The sequence below is a fragment of the Chiloscyllium plagiosum genome, chromosome 44, assembly GCF_004010195.1.
Source record: "Chiloscyllium plagiosum isolate BGI_BamShark_2017 chromosome 44, ASM401019v2, whole genome shotgun sequence".
Classification (NCBI taxonomy): Eukaryota; Metazoa; Chordata; class Chondrichthyes; order Orectolobiformes; family Hemiscylliidae; genus Chiloscyllium; species Chiloscyllium plagiosum.
Genome location: NC_057753.1, coordinates 10,579,018 through 10,599,338, shown reverse-complemented (window position 1 = coordinate 10,599,338; position 20,321 = coordinate 10,579,018). Strand labels below are relative to the sequence as shown.

At 44.1% G+C, this 20,321-nt stretch overlaps 1 protein-coding gene across 1 annotated transcript in view; it reads left to right on the top strand.

Moving 5' to 3' along the window:
• Positions 1–20,321, top strand: part of LOC122543653 (zinc finger protein 208-like) — a 99,940-nt gene that overhangs the window by 4,701 nt on the left and 74,918 nt on the right. Inside the window, exons 2-3 of the mRNA XM_043682470.1 lie at positions 3,458–3,642; positions 11,513–12,844. Of these exons, the coding sequence (XP_043538405.1) occupies positions 11,916–12,844 (929 nt within the window). The 5' untranslated portion in view covers positions 3,458–3,642; positions 11,513–11,915. The remainder of the gene's footprint in view (positions 1–3,457; positions 3,643–11,512; positions 12,845–20,321) is intronic.

The window sequence follows — 20,321 nt, the reverse complement described above, 5'->3', positions numbered from 1 at the left end:
GAGGGAAATATATCTTTGGTGGTGGGGTCTGTTTAGAGGTGGCGGAAATGACGAAGGATGATACGATGTATCTGGAGGTTGGTGGGGTGGAAGGTGAGGACCAGTGGGGTTCTGTCCTGGTGTGATTGGAGGGGCGGGGTTCAAGGGCGGAGGAGCAGGAAGTGGAGGAGATGCAGTGGAGAGCATCGTCAACTACGTGTGAGGGGAAGTTGTGGTCTTTGAAGAAGGAGGCCTTGAACTCTCCTGTGTTGTCCTCAACGGATTTGCTACCCCTTACCAGGAATGGGTCCATGAGCCAGTGCCATGCATCCATTCCACCACCATTTACCATCTAAATACACTAGCGTATGGTCCAAGACAGCTATATTCCTAATTTTACAAGCCAATGTTCTGTCCAAACAGTCTAATGGCATTAAAACATGTTAGTTCGTGTGTAACACTTATGTGGGTTGGAATAGTAAGTAAAGTCTCTTCCATTAAGATTTAGGACCTTTTGGCGTGAGCGATTTGGCGCGGCCTGTTTGGCACAGCCTATTTTGCCACAGGCCCATTTCGGCGCAGAGCTATTTTGGCACAGATATACTGTAGTCATTAACGAAAATCAACATAATAGTAGAATTATTAAATGTGTAGTTTCCAGTAGTTTGTAGTTATTATTAAAACAAAATCAGTAATATTCTTAAAAGAAAAGTTTACTGTAGTTTCAGGCTATTAAGAGATTGCCATACGTCTTTCCTGTAATTTGTGTATCAACTGCATTTAGTCTGAGATTAGTCCACTCCTAACAGTGGTTCCTCAAAATTTCTAAAAAAAAAAAGAAAATATAACCCATTAAAATGCCATCAACAATTTTGTCAAAATGTGGAAAGGAAAAGTGCTCATATGACGGCTACATATACGTATTTGATAGATATGCTGCTGATAAGATAACAAAGTTTTGGAGATGTGAGAGGAAGGACATTATAAATGGTGTAAAAACAATGACTGCAGATGCAATTCCTCTACACCTCCATCCGCCATGACCAGGGCCTCCAAGCCCTCCGTTTTTTCCTCTCCAGACCTGTTGAAACTGTGTAGAGGGAACTTTACAAGTGATTAACGAGTGCCTAGAAAATTTGTCGGAAGTTTGCCAAGGAACGATGCCTAACAACAGAGCGCTGAAGAAAATGGTTCGTAGCACAAGGAAAGAAATTGCTGCTTACCCAGTAAATCCAAGAAATTTAGAAGAACTTGTAATTCCAGATAGCTTTAAAACATATTCTGTTAATGTATATAATGAACAACAATTTTTACTAGCCGACAGGTAGCACCACCTGCAGAATTCTTATATTTGGAAGAAAAAGGAATGCCGAGTTTCTGAAACAATCAAAAAAGTTATATGTTGATGGAACACTTAAAATTTCCTCACCTCTATTTTCACAAGCTGTGTATTTGAATTTAAGTTTATAATATTTTCAACTTTGATAGTCTCTCTGAATTGTCCCTAACAGTGTATTATAAATTCCCATCTTGCTTTCATTAATGCTTTTAACTAAGCCTGAAAAGGAATAAATAAGAGCTGCGCCAAAATAGTTCTGCGGCAAAACGGGCTGTGCCAAACAGGCCACACCAAATCGCTCGTGCCAAAATGGCTGCGCCGAATGGTCCCACTCCCCTTCCATCACAGTGGAGGTGCCTCCATACATCCACTAATCCCGACTCCTCACACATGTCCACCAACTGCTTAGATTGTGCAGGCGTACATGCCGGGCCCCTTGGCACCCTGTCTACCTCGGGATCTATTAGGCGATTAAAATCCCCTTCAATGACCATACGGCGCACTCGTTAATTTGGCAACTGAATCAATTAGCAATTTAAGAGGGTGCACGGGGGGGACAATACACATTCAGGACACCATACAAGTATTAGAGCTTTAAGAATGATGAACCGTCCATGTTCGTCCTTAATTTGCTCAATTACCTGGAAAGGGAGGTTCCTTCTGACCCGTATAGCCACTCCTTTACTCTTGGAGCTAAAGGAGGATAAGAATACCCTATCATAACCCCCCTGCTGCAGTTAAATGTGTCTCTTGCAGCAGGGCAATGTCCACCCTTTCCTTCCCGAGGCTTGAAAGCAGCTTCTTTTGTTTTAATGGGAGAATGGCTCCCTTTTACATTCCAGGTGCACTATCTTGTGGTTTCCCAAGAGGAGGAAGCTTATCTGAGGTGTGGCGAGTGACACAGACATTAACTCTATAAAGTCTAAAAACTACTCCTATAAAAACTACTATAAATAAAAATCTAACCACCACATATAAAATATATAGAAAGTATTCTGCCTGGAAGTCAGTGGTGTTCCACAGGGCTCTGTTGTTGGGCCTCTACTCTTTGTAATTTTTATTAATGACTTGGATGAGGAGATTGAAGGATGGGTTAGCAAGTTTGCAGACGACACAAAGGTTGGAGGTGTTGTTGACAGTATAGAGGTCTGTTGTAGGCTGCAGCGTGACATTGACAGGGTGCAGAGATGGGCTGAGAGGTGGCAGATGGAGTTCAACCTGGATAAATGTGAAGTTTTGCATTTTGGAAGGTCGAACTTGAAAGTTGAGTACAGCATTAAATTCCTGAAGAAGGACTTATGCCCGAAACGTCAATTCTCCTGTTCCTTGGATGCTGTCTGACCTGCTGTGTTTTTCCAGCAACACATTTTTCAGTACAGGATTAAAGACTGGATTCTTGGCAGTGTGGAGGAACAGCGGGATCTTGGTGTGCAGGTACATAGATCCCTTAAGATTACCACCCAAGTGGCAGGGTTGTTAAGAAAGCATATGGTGTTTTGGCTTTCATTAACAGGGGGATTGACTTTAAGAGCTGTGACATCTTGTTGCAGCTCTATAAAACTTTGGTTAGACCACACTTGTAATACTGTGTCCAGTTCTGGTCGCCCTATTATAGGAAAGATGTGGATGCTTTGGAGAGGGTTCAGAGGAGGTTTACCAGGATGCTGCCTGGAATGGAGGGCTTATCTTACGAAGAGAGGTTGACTGAGCTCGGACTTTTTCAATTGGAAAAAAGAAGGAAGAGAGGGGACCTAATTGAGGTGTACAAGATAATGAGGGGCATAGATAGAGTTGATAGCCAGAGACTTGTGCTGTACTGTTCTATGTTCTATATAACTTAAGCAAACACTCAAATAACCCCCAATTATTTAGGGCTGTGGCAGTGCCCTAGCCCCAGGCAATTCACAGATGAAAAATACATGTTATTTACATTCTGTGAATTAACAATGGATGCCCATCTCTCCTCCCACCACCCATTCCACACCTCTTCCCCATATATCTTAACCACCGGTATAGTCACCCCCAATCCAGAAATAAAAGGACAGAGGCTTTAATGCACCCTTTGTGCATTAAAGCCTCTGGATCTCTTCCCAGTCTTCTTGCTGTTTCAATCACTAACTGTTTGGCTTTATCATGCAGGAGTCAAACTAGGACCGTGCGGGGGCATGGGTCCGGCCCGGACCTGCACACTGCGATCTAGTGGGCCCATTCCACACTCAACAGGCCCGACTCCAACTCCAGCCTCGGGGACTTTGGTGGGAGCCACTTTTCCAGGAATCCACTGAGGTCTTGGCCTTCCTCATGTTCTGTAAGACCCACGAGCTGTAAGTTTTTTCTTCTACTTTTGTTTTCTAGGTCATCCGCTTGCTCCTGAAAGACCCGAACCTGGTCTTCCAGTGTTCGGATCCTTCCTGCTGAGACCTCCGCCACGGTCTCTGATGCCGCGGTCCTCTCCTCCGCTGCCTATTCTCTTCGGGCCAACATTTGAATTTCCTGCTCATGCTTTTCAATGTTTTCTCGGTAATAAGAATCCATGATAATTCATGGGATCTGACCGTTAATTACAAGGTTTTGCCAGTACTGCGTTTTGTTTCAGGGTCAGAATCAAACGCTGTCATTAATTTCACAAGGGAACGGCTGTGAATATTATCACTTGGTGTCCTGTTCACCAGATTCACCGATGCTAAGGCAAATATTCTTAATTGCCTTACAGCATCCTGTCATCACATGGTGAACCCAAATGTCCCTATCTTCTGCATTCCTCGAGTTCCCCCCTTTTTTCTGAGCCGCCTTGCCTGTCTATTTTCTCATGCTGCTTCAATCTTTTCTTGGAGTTTGCCAAACTCCGAGAGTAACTGCTGCTGCCCCATTAAATCCTGGGAGTTTGAGCAATGGCTCCAGGCACCCCCCAATGCAGTTGGGGAGTGCCCTACCCTCTGTACTCCTTTCGGCCCCTTTCTTTATTTGCTTTCATTCTGGTCTTAAAGCTGTTAAGCCAAAATTTTAGCAGCTCCAGATGTTCAGTAAGTTTATATTAGCAATTTTTTCTCCTAGGGATGGCTAGCGAAGGTTGTAGATTTTCAGCTTCTTGGGAATAAGAGAGGAAAGAGAGTTTGCTATAAATTAGAATTTATGGGATGGCCAGTGGGCTGAGGTATGGCAGATGAAGCTTAATTTAGAGAAACGTGAGGTGTTGCATTTTGGTCAAACAATCAGGCAGGACTGACACAGTTAAGGGGCGTGTTGTAGAACAAAGAGACCTTGGAGTGCAGGTTCATAGTTCCTTGAAAATGGAGTTGCAGGTAGATAGGATAGTGAAGAAGGTGTTTGGTATGCTTTCCTTTTATTGGTCAAAGCATTGACTCAAGCGGCTGTACAGGTCATTGGTTTGGCCACTTTTTAGATTAAATTTGATTCGATTAGATTACTTAGTGTGGAAACAGGCCCTTCGGCCCAACAAGTCTACACTGACCCTCCGAACAGCAACCCACCCAGACCATTCCCCTACATCTACCCCTTCACCTAACAGTACGGACAATTTAGCATGACCAATCCACCTGACCTGCACATTTTTGGACTGTGGGAGGAAAACGGAGCACCTGGACGAAACCCACGCAGACACTCGGAGAATGTGCAAACTCCGCACAGACAGTTGCCTGAGGTGGGAATTGTACCCGGGTCTGGAATATTGTATGTAATTCTGCTCTCTGTCCAATGGGAGGATTTTGTGAAACTTTGAAAGGGTTGAGAAAAATTTTATAAGGCTGTTGTCAGAGTTGGAGGGTTTGAGCTAGTGGGAGAAGCTGAATAGACCAAGGATATTTTCCCTGGAGCATCGGAGTGACCTTATAGACATTTATTAGGAGCACTGATAGGATGAATACCCAAGCTCTTGAGAAAGTCTGTAGCCTTATAACATGTAGTTAAACATTTAGACTAAATGTAATGCTGAATTATAGAACACATTTACTGCATGTGAAAATAAACAGGCAAGAAGGCTCAGAAAAAGGGGGAACTCAAGGAATGCATAAGATGGGGATATCTGGGCTCACCATGTGATAGCAGGATGCTGTAAGGCAATTAAGAATATTTGCCTTAGCATCAGTGTATCTGTGTGAACAGGACACCAGGTAATAATATTCACAGCCGTTCCCTTGTGAAATTAATGATAGCGTTTGATTCTGACCCTGAAACAAAACTCGGTACTATCAAAAGCCTTGTAATTAACGGTCAAAACCCATCAATTAAAGTGGATTCTTATTACCCCTTGCAAGCGGGGCAGTTACAGAGAGAAAAAAAACTTTGCTGACTTGAGAATTCAAAAGGACACTAGAAAGAGAGAGAGAGAGACCGATCATTTTAGTGCTGAGGCTGTTGGAGCCAGTAGAAAATTAACTATTAGCGCATATCTGCTCTGGATTGAATTTAATTGCATTTTGGGTCTTTATGATGATATTGAGTAGCCATTATCGGTTATTAAATACAAACACTGTAAAAGGGAATATTGATGAAGCTTTAACTTACTTGCTGTACTTGCAGATCACTTTACAGACCTTACAAACTGCCCCACTGTCAACTCTAACTACTCAGATCTGATGTCTTATTTGGATTTGAATCACAACCCTGCAAAGGAAGCATGTTAATTTGAAGACTAATGAGTCAGTTTAAATGCAAGCTTATGGTAACATCTCAGCCTCAGGTACAGAATGATTCAGTGCTTAAAAAGCAGGAGTCTGCTCCTAGCTTAGAAATTATTCGAGGCCGAATATTGAAGAGATCCTGGCACAATGTGTCAGGAAGCCATTTTATGGTCAAAAGTTTGTTCTCCTTGCTGAGAAGCCATTTTGTAAAATAATTGTATCAGACATGTGAGCTGTGCAAGATTACCTTATGACCCCTCCAATTAGCTCAGACTGGTATCTCTTTATGAGAGGAGTTTATCTCGCTAGCAGGCTGGGTATGTTTTTGATGTAGGAGTGATTAGTCAAGCGTACACAGACCTGTCAATTAACTTTTCTTCCTTACGAATTATTGTCTTTCACTGTTACTTGTCTAATTAAGAACATGCAATGTTTTGGTAAGCTTTTGTATAAAGGAAGCCACCTTGTATCAGTACATCAGAGTAACCTGCTGGGGCACTTGAAGAGCTGGTACCCTACTTTCCTAGGTTATTAGAACCTAGTTTAGCTTGTAGGTATCAGTGTTATGTGAGGATGACTAAAATTAAACTAATCCGCCTGTAAGAGGTTTTTATTCCAGACTCCCCAAGAGTACAATCTCTGGGACAAACCACGAGAGAGGCTTACAGGTCTGAGTCCGTAAAAGGTCTGGGCCTTTTCAAATCTCAACTTTAACAGTCTTTTTCCAAGGCGAGGGGAGTCCAGAACTAGAGGGGCATAGATTTAAGGTGAGTGGGATAAGGGATCTGAGGGGCAACTTTTTCACACAGAAGATAGTGCGTGTATGGAATGAGCTGCCAGAAGTGGTGGAGGCTGTTATAATGACAATACTTGAAGGGCATCTGGATGGGTACATGAACAGGGAGGGTTTAGAAGGATATGGACCAAATGCTAGCAAATGGGACTAGATTAACTTAGGATATCTGGTTGGCGTGGACAAATTGGACTGAAGGGTCTGTTTCTGTGCTATATGACTCTAAATGTCTTCAGTGAAAGCAGATGTGTGGTTGTGAAGAATAGACTTTCAGAGCAGCTTTTAAAGATGTTGTACCCTAACTGGGAGCAGAAGACGTTACAATGAAAATTTTCATTTGTGGGACAGCAACTGAGTGAGTGAGTACATCTGGTATTTTGGTGGGAAGTGGGAATTCATTGCACTGTGGGGATGCAGCCCTACCCTATCCAGTCATTTCAGCTGGTGGGTGTGACTAGGCCTCAAGATTAGGGGGAGTACGTTTAGGACAGAGATGAGGAAGAACTGCTGTTCCTGGAGAGTAGTGAATTTATGCCCAAGCTAAACCGTAGAGGCGGTTTCATGAAGTATATTCAAGACACAGTTGGATGGGTTTTTGCATGGCAGGGGAATTAAGGGTAGTTGGGATAATGCAGGTAAGGAGGAGCTGAGACGATGAATAGATCAGCTATGATCTTAATGAATGAGGGAGCAGGCGGGACAGGCCAAATGGCCACCTCCTGCTTCTATTACTATAAAACTTGGGAACCACAGAACAAAAGTTCTATTTTTACTTGCTTATCATGGTATATTGGGAACTCAAGGGTTAAAAATCCCCTATTAAAGTGATTCACTTCAGGTTTGATTGCATACCTGTCCTCTGACAGAATGAGACTGGAAATCACAGTCGAGGGTCGGGCGAACTCCTAACTGCCAGAAGAGTCTGGAGCCATACTTTACTTTCAGCCCCAGGCAAAGGTGTTTGTTTTTCCTGGGCAAGACTGGTAGCCTTGGCCATAAATCGTACCAATTGCCTCTTATTCCCATTGTCGTCCTTCCTTACCTATTCACAAGGGTATGTGAAGATTAACGATGAGAACAAAACAAAAATCCTACTATCTAAATCCCTTACCCACTAACATATGATTGTGAAAAACATGATAACCACCTCCTGGAAGCCATTTACTATTTGTCACAGGAAGTCAGCAATATCCAGGCATTGTAAAGTTGTGAATTTCCTGTCTTAATCAACATAATAGCAATTAGCCGTGTAACTTGTAGACATGTGTATTAGCCACGCCCAAATAAGATATAAAAAAACTGCTTGCATGTAAAGTGCAGAGATTCACTGAGAAGTGCCACCACAAGCAGGTTACATGACTCCTTTTGGTGTCACTGAGAATCTCTCGCCGACTGTCCGAAAATAAACCCTCTACCTTTGAACTGCAAGTTTTGTTGTCTGGAGTTGAAACTTTCACACCATAAATCTGCATTTCCCGTGGCTAACCCACCTAACGTGCACATCCCTGGACACTATGGACAATTTAGCATGACCAAATCAAATCAAGACCAGTGAGCAATGTAGTGATGTGGAAAATGAACATCAGAGAATGATAGAAAGGGACAAGGAGACTAAATGTACCAGCAATCAAAACTGGATTCGAAAGACACAAAAATTGAAACTTAAAAATGGTGTGTCTGAATGTGTGCTGCATTGTAACAAAAGTGAATGAATTGACTGCACAAATTGAAGAGAATAATTATGATCTGAGACTCCTTACAGAGACATAGCTTCAGGATGACAAGGATTGGGTCTTGAATATTGAGTGGGTAGTCAAATGGGAAGTGAGGGAAGGTTGGCACTGCTAATGAAAGCACTGATCACAGGGAAGTGTTGTGTCAGCTCAGATTTCAGGTCCTGATTTCTCTGTCCTCTGTTGATCTCCTTGTTCCCACAGAGTAAGATGTCAGTCTGATCTCAGCTCTGCTGGATTTCTATTGAAGTTTTGACCACTCCCCTTTGCACCTACTGGAACAATCCTGAAGAAGGGCTTATGCCCGAAACATCGATTCTCCTGTTCCGCTTTTCCAGCAACACATTTTTAGGCGCTGATATCCAGCATCTGCAGTCCTCACTTTCTCCAAAAAAAACATTCAGTCAATCAAGCCCTAACCCACAATCTCCCAGCCTGTCAACCATCCAGACACAGAGTGTAGTCATAGCAGGGAATCAAACAAGAAAAATGAAACAAAATTAGAAATAAATAGGTGCTCATGCTTAATGTTTGTTCGTTAGGAAGTAAACCAGAAATGGGCATCTCGCAGGATTCTTATAGTGCCCTACTTGAGGAATTCTCTCTCCCTTATATCTAACTATTGGTGCCCAGCTATGATTTACAACAACATTTACATCAACAGAATCAAAGCATTTTATCAAATAGACATAGTGGTATACAGCAGGGAAATAGATTTTTTTTCTCTCTTGTGCATCAACACACCTATAAGTCCATGGGGATGAATTTGTATTTGCAGAATTATATTTGCAGATATAATATATTTTGCTCAAAAAAGGCACAATCTGCAGGCAGTCAAGACATGTAATATTTTGTAAAGTCCACTTTGGTAATAGAACCAGTCTATGACTCCAGATTGGGATACAGACAGACTCTGACCTCGCACCTTTAATGCATAGTCTGAGCTGAGATGTCACCTTTTGTTATAAAATCTTAATTTATCTCAATAACGTGCCTTCCAGGAAGTTCTGGGATTTACATATTAATGATACCTGCAACCCAGTCTAAAAGATGAAAAACTTAACAATCCAGGTTTGTTCAATATGTCATTTCAGTGGCAGGACTGTAATGTTTTTCTGTAAGTTCTGTGCCTTATGATCTTATTCTCCACAACCAGTTGATGAAGGAGCAGTGCTCCGAACGCTGGTCCTTCCAAATAAACCTGTTGGACTATAACCTGATGTGTTTTTAACTTTGACCAGGTTAGGGTGGATTGGCCATGCTAAATTCCCCTAGTGTTCAGTGTTTTGCAGGTTAGGGTGGATTTGCCATGCAGGGTTGTGCGGGGTAGGGGAATGGATGTAGGTGGGTTACCCTTGGGAGGGTCGGTGTGGACTCGTTGGGCCGAGTGGCCTGCTTCCATGCTGGGGATTCTCTGAGGGCAGGGGAGCCGCAGGCGCAGTGCGGGCCCACTGTCGGCTTCGCCCCGCCCCTTCGACCGTCTGAGTCATCGCTGACGTCACAACGCGGAAGGGGCCTTTGTCAGTTTCAGAGTGAAACCCCGCCCTCTCGGCAGCTCTTCACCCTGGGAGGGGGCGGGGAGAGAATGTGGTCACTTGTAACAACTGGAGTGAATCCAGGGAGGGAGCAGACTCTGCAAACTCAGGTATGTCTCTTAATTACCCGGAACGGAAGGATAGGCCAGAAACTGAGGCCTATCCTTACAAAATCATGGGGGGCATTGATAGGGTAAATAAATAAGGTCGTTTACTTGGGAATGGGGGGGATTCAGAATTAGAGGGTATGAGATTTAGGGTAAGGGCTTTGGTGGTGGGGAGGGAGGGGTGGGGGGGTGGTTGGAGGTTTAACAGAGACCCAAGGGGCAATGTTTTCACACCGAGGGTGGTGTGTGTATGGAATAAGCTGCCAGAGGATGTGGTGGAGGCTAATACAATTACAGCATTTAAAAGGCATCCGGATGGGTGTTTGAATGGGAAGTGTTCAGAAGGATATGGGCCAAATGCCGGCAAATGGGACTCGATTAGTGTATCTGGTTGGCATGGAAGAATTTGACCAAAGCCTCTATTTCTGTGCTGTACATCTCTATGACTCTACCTTTCCACAAACCTTTGCCATGTCTTTATGTGCAGTATCTCTCTGGTGTCGGTGTTAGTGCCTTGATGTCTAATTTTGCTCCCCACTTCCGAGGGGCATTAACCATTTTGTGTTTGGTTGTTCCTCAAGAAGCTGCATGACAGATGAGCAAGTTATAAGGTATGAGTAGGAACGGAAAGAGTTAAGTTTTGAGTTGTATGGGACAAAGGCTCAGCTTGGATCCTATAAGAACTTGCAGTAAACAATGAGGTGGTGGAGGCAAGGGTAGTGGTCGAACAAGGTGGAAAAGCATTCATTATGCAAACCCATTTAACAAGATGAAGAAGTATTTGTTGTATAACCCCAGATTGTTTAATCTTTACTATTGACACTCACTGATTGTAACGGCCACCCATTCAATATGGATGTTGCCTTGTTTGGATGTTGCTCCCTGTAAGTGACTAGTTCATTAAGAATCTGTTGTTCGAGGGAAGACTGAGAACTCGTGTCTCTGTGCACATGGATGATCGTTCTCTCTCCCTTCAGAGCCCAGAATAAAGATGAAGAAGGTAAAACCATACTGGTGTCTGAGTGTTTGCTTTGACTGATAGGGAAATGGGGTGACAACACCGGTTCATCCTGAATTGACAGTTTATTTCCAAAAATCAGGCCTGCTCACTCTCAGCAGTATCTCAGTGTTGTGAAAGATATTAACTTTCAGGTGGAGTTATTCAAAATTCAGAGAAATGTCAGTCATAGCGTTTTTGTTGTTCTGCCCCATAGGATTCTGGATCAGCACCTTCTAGAGAATTAGTTAGAGCAGAGGGAGAGAGAGTGGGATGGTACTTTCAATTTTGTGGAATAACAAAAGAAATGTTCTACAGAAAGTAGAATTGCTTGTTCTGAATTTCTACCCTGCACTGACAATAATGACTTTTGTAATCTCTTTTTGCAGAGTGTTTGAAGAACTGAAGACGGAAGTTTCAAAAACAGATGAAGGGCTTATGCCCGAAATGTCAACTCTCTTGCTCTTCACATGCTGCCTGACCTGCTGTGCTTTTCCAGCACTGCACTTTTCGACTCTGACTCTGAGCATCTGCAGTCCTCACTTTGACAACAATGTCTGACAGTCACTCAATCCATCAGGACCGCAACGATTTTCAGCTATGATTCTGTGAGAAGGAGCCAAGCTTTTTCATTCCTGTTTCAGTACAATTTCAGTATCCGTGGGACTGGATGAGAGACCCTACTGTTGCAGAGCACTGAGTGTGGTCCTGAAACAGTTATACAGTCTGGAAAGAGGAACTCACGGCAGGAAGGGTCTCTACACGCAGTGGTGTGTGACTAAAGCTTTGTCCATGGAGGAACCTGAGGGATCCCACCCCGTGGAGAAACCGTGGAAGTGTGGCGACTGTGGGAGAGGCTTCCGTGCCCCGTCTGTCCTGGAGACCCATCGGCGCATCCACACTGGGGAGAGACCGTTCTCCTGCACCGAGTGCGGGAAGGGCTTTACTCAGGCCTACAACCTACTGACCCACCAGCGGGTCCACACGGGGGAGAGGCCGTTCTCCTGCACCGATTGCGGGAAGGGCTTTACCCAGGCCTCCCACCTGCTGAGGCACCGGCGGGTCCACACGGGGGAGAGGCTGTTCCTCTGCCCAGAGTGCGGGAAGGGCTTTACCCAGGCCTCCCACCTGCTAACCCACCAGCGGGTCCACACGGGTGAGAGGCTATTCCTCTGCCCAGAGTGTGGGAAGACCTTCAGCAATTCCTCCATCCTTCTGAGGCACCGGCAGGTCCACACAGAGGAGAGGCTGTTCCTCTGCCCCGAGTGCGGGAAGGCCTTCAGACATTCCTCCGTCCTGCTGAGGCACCAGTGGGTCCACACGGGAGAGAGGCCCTTCAGCTGCCCTGAGTGCGGGAAGGCCTTCAGGAATTCCTCGCACCTGCTGACCCACCGGCGGATCCACACGGGAGAGACGCCCTTCAGCTGCCCCGAGTGTGGGAAGGCGTTCAGGAACTCCTCCGCCCTGCTGACCCACCGGCGGATCCACACAGGGGAGAGGCCATTCTCCTGCCCCAAGTGTGAGAAGGCCTTCAGCGATTCCTCTGCCCTGCGGAGGCACCAGCGGGTCCACACTGGGGAGAGGCCTTTCACCTGCTCTCAGTGTGGGATGGCCTTCACCCGCTCCTCCCACCTGCAGAGGCACCAGCAAGTTCACGTGCCATCGCAGGGGGATTGTGGGAGCGATGGCCCAGTGCCGTTATCAACTGGAATATCCACCTAGCTCCGGAGACTCCAAGGTTCAAATCCCAACATGGCAGATGGTGGAATTGGAATCCGATCAGAAACCTGAAGGTCAGAATTTAACGATGAAACCATTTTCTGGGTGGGGAATGGAATCCCCATTTGATTCACTCACGTCATTTTAGGGAAGGAAACCGCTGTTGTGGGAAAGGATTCACTCAGTCGTCCCAGCTGCATCCTTTACCTGGTCTGGCCTACACCCGCAGCAGTGCGGTTGATTCCTTCCCCAGCAGATGGGCGGGGAGAAACTTAATTGGATACAGGGTATGGGTTGAAATTGTGATTGAAGCAATACTTCCTCTGGGTTACAGCTGTACCAAGCATCCAGTTACAAAGGGACAACTCTGTGGTGACCAATAGTAAAGAAAGTGAGGTGGGGTGGGATGGAGTGGGTGGGGACGGGTGGCGGGGAGGGGGGAGTGTGTGCGCTTTGGCCTTGAGCTGTTTAAAAAGCAGCTACTTTTTCTGCACCTTTTTGCTGGGGAGATCTGAAGCTGTAACAAAGTTGGGTCACAATAAAGATTACCTGAACTTACTGCTGGGCTCAGACTCTTATTGAAAGCTTTGAGCACCAAGAGTTTTTTGTTTTAAAGCTGCTCCTTTCTTTCAGCTTCCTGCACTAAGTTTCCAATGTCGTGTATCAGATGGAGCAGTGAATGAGGAGCTAGTATCGTTAGAAACTATAAATTTTTCAGGAGTGCGGAGTGCGTCGTTTCATCAGCATTGTAAAGGTTAATGGCAGCACTGAGAGGTGTGGGCTGTGTTCACTAGAAATGATATGGAGGAGTCAGTGTTGGACTGGGGTGGATAAAATTAAAAATCACACAACACCAGGTTATAGTCCAACAGGTTTAATTGGAAGCACTAGCTTTAGGAGGGCTGCTCCTTCATTGGGTAGCTGTGGAGCAGGATCATAAGACACAGACTTTATAGTGAAAGATCAGTGGCATGCAGCTGTTTGGATATTTTGAACAAATCTAGATTGCTGTTAAATCTTTCATAATTTAGAATGGGTTGCAGGTTTCAGTTCATTAATGTGTAAATCCCAGAACACCTTTTAAGTCACGTTCTTTAGATGACTGAAGCATTTATATTTTAAAAATGCTCAAATGCATGAAAGATGTGAGGTTTGTGTCTGTCAGTATCCCAATATTGAACCAGTCTGATTCAATTTCCAAAGTAGGAATTAATAAAGTATTACATGGATTGACTGCCTGCAGATTCTGTGCTTTTTGAGCAAAATCGAATGTACCTGCAAATATAATTCTGCCAATACAATTTCACCCCATCGAGTTATGTGTGAGTTTGTGCGTGAGAGTGTACGTAAGAGTGTGTGCACTTTTGATAAAGTGTGAATGTGATGGAGTATAAACCTGAGAGATTGTTGCAGGGTGTATGTATGTGTGTATGAGAGAGGTATGAATAAAAGTGAGGGGTTGCGTTTTGCCAAAACAACGGAGGGCAGGACTTGTACAGTTAATGGTAGGGCCCTGGATCGTGTTGTAAAACAAAGACATGGGGGGGATAGGGATTCAGGTATGTAGTTCTTTGAAAGTTGCGTCACTGGTAGACAGGGTGGCTAAGAAGGCATTTAGCACCATTGCCTTCATTGTTCACACTGTAGAGTATAATAGTTGGGACATCATGTTGAGATTGTACAGGATGTTGGTGAGGCCACTTTCAGAGTACTGAGTACAGTTCTGGTGGCCCTTTAATAGGAAGAGTACTATTAGAGAGGGTTTGGTAAAGATTTACCAGGACTTTGCCAGGTCTGGAGGGCTTGAGTGATAAGGAGAGGCTGGGACTTTTTTCACTGGAGCACAGGAGGGTGAGGGGTGATCTCATTGAGATTTAGAAAATCATGAGGAGTGGAGGTAAGGTGAATAGCAAAGGACTCTTCTTTCACGTAGGGGGGCTCAAAAGTAGGAGGCATATTTCTTTAAGGTGAGAGGAGAGAGATTTAAAAGGAACCTGAGGGGGCAATGTTTTGACAGAGGGTGGTTTGCATGTAGAATGAACTCGCTGAGGAAGTGGGAAATGCAGGTGCAGTTATAGAATCCCAAAAGTGTGGAAGCAGGCCATTTGGCCCGTCTATTCCACATTGGCCCTCTGAAGAGCATCCCACCCATACCCATCCCCATCCCCTGACTCCATATTTCCCATGGCTAATCCACCCTAATTTGCACAGCCCTGGTCACTATAGGTAATTTAGCATAGCCAATCCACCCTCACCTGTAAATCCCTGGGCACTGTGGGTAATTTAACACGGCCAATCCACCCTCACCTCTGGGCACTGTGGGTAATTTAACACGGCCAATCCACCCTCACCTGCATATCCCTGGGCACTGTGGATAATTTAACACGGCCAATCCACCCTCACCTGCATATCCCTGGGCACTGTGGGTAATTTAACACGGCCAATCCACCCGAACCTACACCCTAATCTATAAATTACCTTCTCAAGAATGACATTTAAATGCAGAGCTTTTCTAAGAAAAATGTCAGTCTGACTCAACGTTGGGTCACAGACAGAATTCGCACCTATTAGAAAAGTTCTGCAATTAAATGACATTCTTGAGAAGGCAATTAAAAACACATTATGGGATTTACAAACCAAAGAGCAGAAACACTTTCTAAAAGATGAAAGATTTAATCTAAAATTGTTTAATGTATCACATTTCAATGACACTTGACTCCTTTGGCTATAACTTCAGTGATCATGATCTCATTCTCCACAACCACCTGATGAAGGAGCAGTGCTCGGAAAGGTAGTGCTTCCAAATAAACCTGTTGGACTATAACCTGGTGTTGTGTGATTTTTAACTTTGTCCATGGGAAGAACATGAGTTGTGGGACTGGTAACAGTTGTTATTTTGTGATCTGTTCCAAGTGAAATTTCTCCTCTGCGCAGGCATGGGTGAACGGTCTGTTTTTGTGCTTTGTGTGGGATCAGGCTAGCAGCTTCTAAATCCTTATGTTCAGCAGCAGAAGCAAACTGTAGATCAGCAATCGTATTCAGAGAGTGATACGTCCAGCCCTGGTATCTTGTTGGGTCAACAGAGAGAGAGAGGGAGAGAGGATGTCACATCTAAGCAGCAGACAGAATAGTTGTTTCACTTGTTCAGTCGGTTGAGTTGGTTCTGCACTCAGATGAGACTGGATACTGCTTTTAATGGATCATAAGTAAACCCTACTATACAACAGCCTTAAATTCAAGGAATATTGAAAGAGCAAATTGAACTGTAACCTTGAAGAGAGATGTTCTTCCATTTCTAAGCTTGGATGATTCAAATGAGACATTTTTACTGAAAGCTCCATAATCATCATCCTGCTGGATATGTCCCCATCCAGACACATTTCTTTTCCTTCAGAGAATACTTGAGTGAAAGCCAAGATGTTGCTATTACTCAGCCTTTCCCCACCGAGCCGAACCCTTCCTTCATGCTAATGTAGCTGGAAAAGCCTGAAGTCTGAAATGGATTTCCTGAAAAAAAAATGTTAATTAAAGATTGGGTTCAATGGTGGATTTTCTAAAGTTTTGCTATTGCAGTTGTCAATTTGACAAAAAAAATTAAGTTGTTGCTATCCAAGGCAGAGTAGATATTCATTTAAGATATATACATTCTTTACAATGGTTTTCCTTCATTACCAGTAATTGTCCGTCATTTGGTAAATTGAGCATCATCTTTTTGTGATTCAACAGATATGATTTGAAGTGAATTCTGCAAGATGTTTTTGTAAGGTTAGATCTCATGGAATACAGGGAGAACTAGCCCTTTGGATACAGAACTGTCTCAAAGGTAGAAGACAGAGGGTGGTGGTGGAGGGTTGTTTTTCAGACTGGAGGCCTGTGACCAATGGAGTGCCACAAGGATCGGTGCTGGGTCCTCTACTGTTTGTCATTTACATAAATGCGAGCATAAGAGGAACAGTTAGTAAGTTTGCAGATGACACCAAAATTGGAGGTGTAGTGGACAACAAAGAGAGTTACCTCAGATTACAACAGGATCTTGACCAGATAGGCCAATGGGCTGAGAAGTGGCAGATGGAGTTTAATTCAGATAAATGCGAGGTGCTCCATTCTGGGAAAGCAAATCTTAGCAGGACTTATACAATTAATGGTAAGGTCCTAGGGAGTGTTGCTGAACAAAGAGACCTTGGAGTCCATAGATCCTTGAAAGTGGAGTTGCAGGTAGATAGGATAGTGAAGAAGGCATTTGGTATCCTTTCCTTTATTGGTCAGAGTATTGAGTACAGGAGTTGGGAGGTCATGTTGCAGCTGTACAGGACATTTGTTAGGCCACTGTTGGAATATTGCGTGCAATTCTGGTCTCCTTCCTATCAGAAAGATGTTGTGAAACTTGAAAGGGTTCAGAAAAGATTTACAAGGATGTTGCCAGGGTTGGAGAATTTGAGCTATAGGGAGAGGCTGAACGGGCTGGGGCTGTTTTCCCTGGAGCGTCGGAGGATGAGGGGTGTCCTTATAGAGGTTGACAAAATTATGAGGGGCATGGATAGGGTAAATAGGCAAGGTCTTTTCCCTGGGGTCGGGGAGTCCAAAACTAGAGGGCATAGGTTTAGGGTGAGAGGGGAAAGATATAAAAGAGACCTAAGGGGCAACTTTTTCATGCAGAGGATGGTACGTGTATGGAATGAGCTGCCAGAGGATGTGGTGGATGTGGTTCATACTCAACATATGAATGTTGAGTATTCATATACCCAACATTTAAGAGGCATTTGGTTGGGTATATGAATAGGAAGGGTTTGGAGGGATATGGGCCAGGTGCTGGCAGGTGGGACTAGATTGGGTTGGGATATCTGGTCGGCATGGACGGATTGGACCGAAGGGTCTGTTTCCATGCTGTACATCTCTATGACTATGACTCTATCTGGACTAAAATATAATGTTGAATTATAGAGCACATTTGCTGCACATTAGAAAATAGACAGGCAGGGAGGGTAAGGCAATTCAAAATATTTGTCTTAACATGACATCAAACGATAACATTCAAGGCTGTTCCTTTGTGAAATTAGTAAGTGTTTGATTCTGACCTCGAAATGAAACTCTGCATCAATTAACCTCTCTCCAGAATTATTGTCCTTCACTGTTATCTGTGTAGTTCAGAACATGCAGTGCTTTTGTAAAAAAATTTGTATGAAGAAAGCATGTTTGTGACAGTACTGTCTTTGTACTTGTGTACAAAGATAGTCTATTTGTGATTAGTATACGGAGTAGCTGGCTTGGGCTTTTGAAAGAAGAGTGATAGCTACTCTCCTGGGTTAATAGAATCTGATTAGCTTGACTTATAGGTATCAGAGTTATGTCATAACAGTGATGCTATTAATGAAGGGGATAATTCAAAATTAAACTAAACTGTCTGCAAGAGTTTTACTTTTATTCCAAACTTCCAAAGGGTACGATCTCCGGGACAAACCGAGATAGGTCTGAGTCCACAAGGGACTCCATGGGCTGTCTCATATCTGTACTTTATCAATTTGGCGCTGCAAGCAGGATTCCAACAAGGGCTACATTTGAGTGAAACTGGAAAAGAGGAGCTCCACTTCAGGGTTGGCCGGGAGACCAATGGGCCCACAAAGTAAGATTATACCTTAATTGCTCTTGGTCTGCACCTTTGTGTGGTGCTTTCCCCATTTCACTCTCACAGTACCCTGACGGGACCCTAAATGAGATCGTTTAAATAGGTACTAAAAACAGAAACTGTCAGGGTGTTACAATGTTGAGAATGTTTTGCAGAAATCATTAGTCCTGTTGTTCGTTGTCTGATTGTTGATTATTGAAAGTTTTAAATTGAGATTATCTTCTCTTTGTATCTGTTCAACTTCGCTTGGCTTGCTTTGCTGTTTTGTCTTGTTTGTTTGTTCTGGTTTTGTTCTGTTTGCGTGTTTATTCTTTGTTTATGAAATATTAGAGAGGGGCTGCTGCTTTTGTCATGTTAAAAAATAAAGTTGTCCAGTGATTCTCGCACACTTAGTTAAGCAGCTATGTGGAGAAAGTGAGGTCTGCAGATGCTGGAGATCAAAGTTGAAACTTTATTGCTGGAACAGCGCAGCAGGTCAGGCAGCATCCAGGGAACAGGAGATTCGACGTTTCGGGCACAGGCCCTTCTTCAGGAATGAGCAGAGAGTGTTCAGCAGGAGAAGATAAAAGGTAGGGAGGAGGGACTTGGAGGAGGGGCGTTGGAAATGTGATAGGTGCCAGCTATGTGCCACACCCAGGATTTATGAGACTTCTGGAATGTGAGTGCCTCATTCTCCTTAAAATGTTCATGTGTGCGCGCCAGAGTGAATATCAGCCGCAGCTGCTCAACAGAATGATTGGTCTCTAGGAGGCGCACATGATTCAAATCTGCTCATTAAAATTGAACAAGGGATTTGGAAAAAAAAAAGGGATGTAAACAGAAAGAAGCCTTATCAGCGTGGAAAAAGGTAGCTTGGGAAAAATGGAAAAAATCCATGCAATCATCATGGAGACAAAACTGTATTAAAAGGGGTATTAGTCCATTAACTGAGGAAAGATCTGAACTAAATTGGATAGACCTAAAAAGTAAATGTGAAGCACATGATTTAGAAGCAGAATTGGAATTGACCAGGGAGAAAATAAAAAAAAAAGCAAAGATTCAGAATCTACGTTGAAACGTCAAGGGCACCAAAAAAAAAGGAAACTGGTGAATAAACAACAGACTGCACTTGCAGCTGTGCAGGACGAAGCTCACAAGGACTGTTCCTTATACCTCACCCTCCCCCTCTTCCAAAGACCCATTACTAAAGAATCCTGATCCATTTGTGGATGGGATACTGATTCGGAGGAGGAAGTATTTTATGCCTCCCATCCTGTCAGCTGACCACATCCAGTTCCCTGCCTCAACCCTCCCCCCTTACTCTGATGATGAACGTGCCAAAGGTCATGACCCCCCCCCCCCCCCCCCCCAACTGTTCAGCCGAATAAGAATTCGGCGGGACAAGCCCAATTTGTGGATCTTTATCAACCATGGAAACCTCATGACACTCAAGCATTATCAATAAGGCTGCAGATTATGGAAGGAATCCTGAGGGATCTGTTAATTACATTAATAGGACTAAGACCATTTATAATGCTGCCTCCCCAGACCTACTTCACGTCAGAGTGCAGCCTTCCCCTAAACAATGGGCTGAGTTCTTATAAATTTTACAATGTAATAATCATACCCGGCTTGTAGCCCAGCACCAGGATGAACCTATCAGATTGGATTATTACCGGTCTCCACCAAGCAGTGCGTCGTGCAGTTGATGTGGGTAAAGCCTTAACATGTAAACCCAGCTTGGACAAAGGGGCTGAGGAATTCCTTACCCGTTTTAAGGAATGATATGGTACTTACCCTGGTAACGCTAACTACCTATAAGGGCGATCACTCCAATTTAATGCCCTATGTATGACCATCTTACCTGATCAGGTACA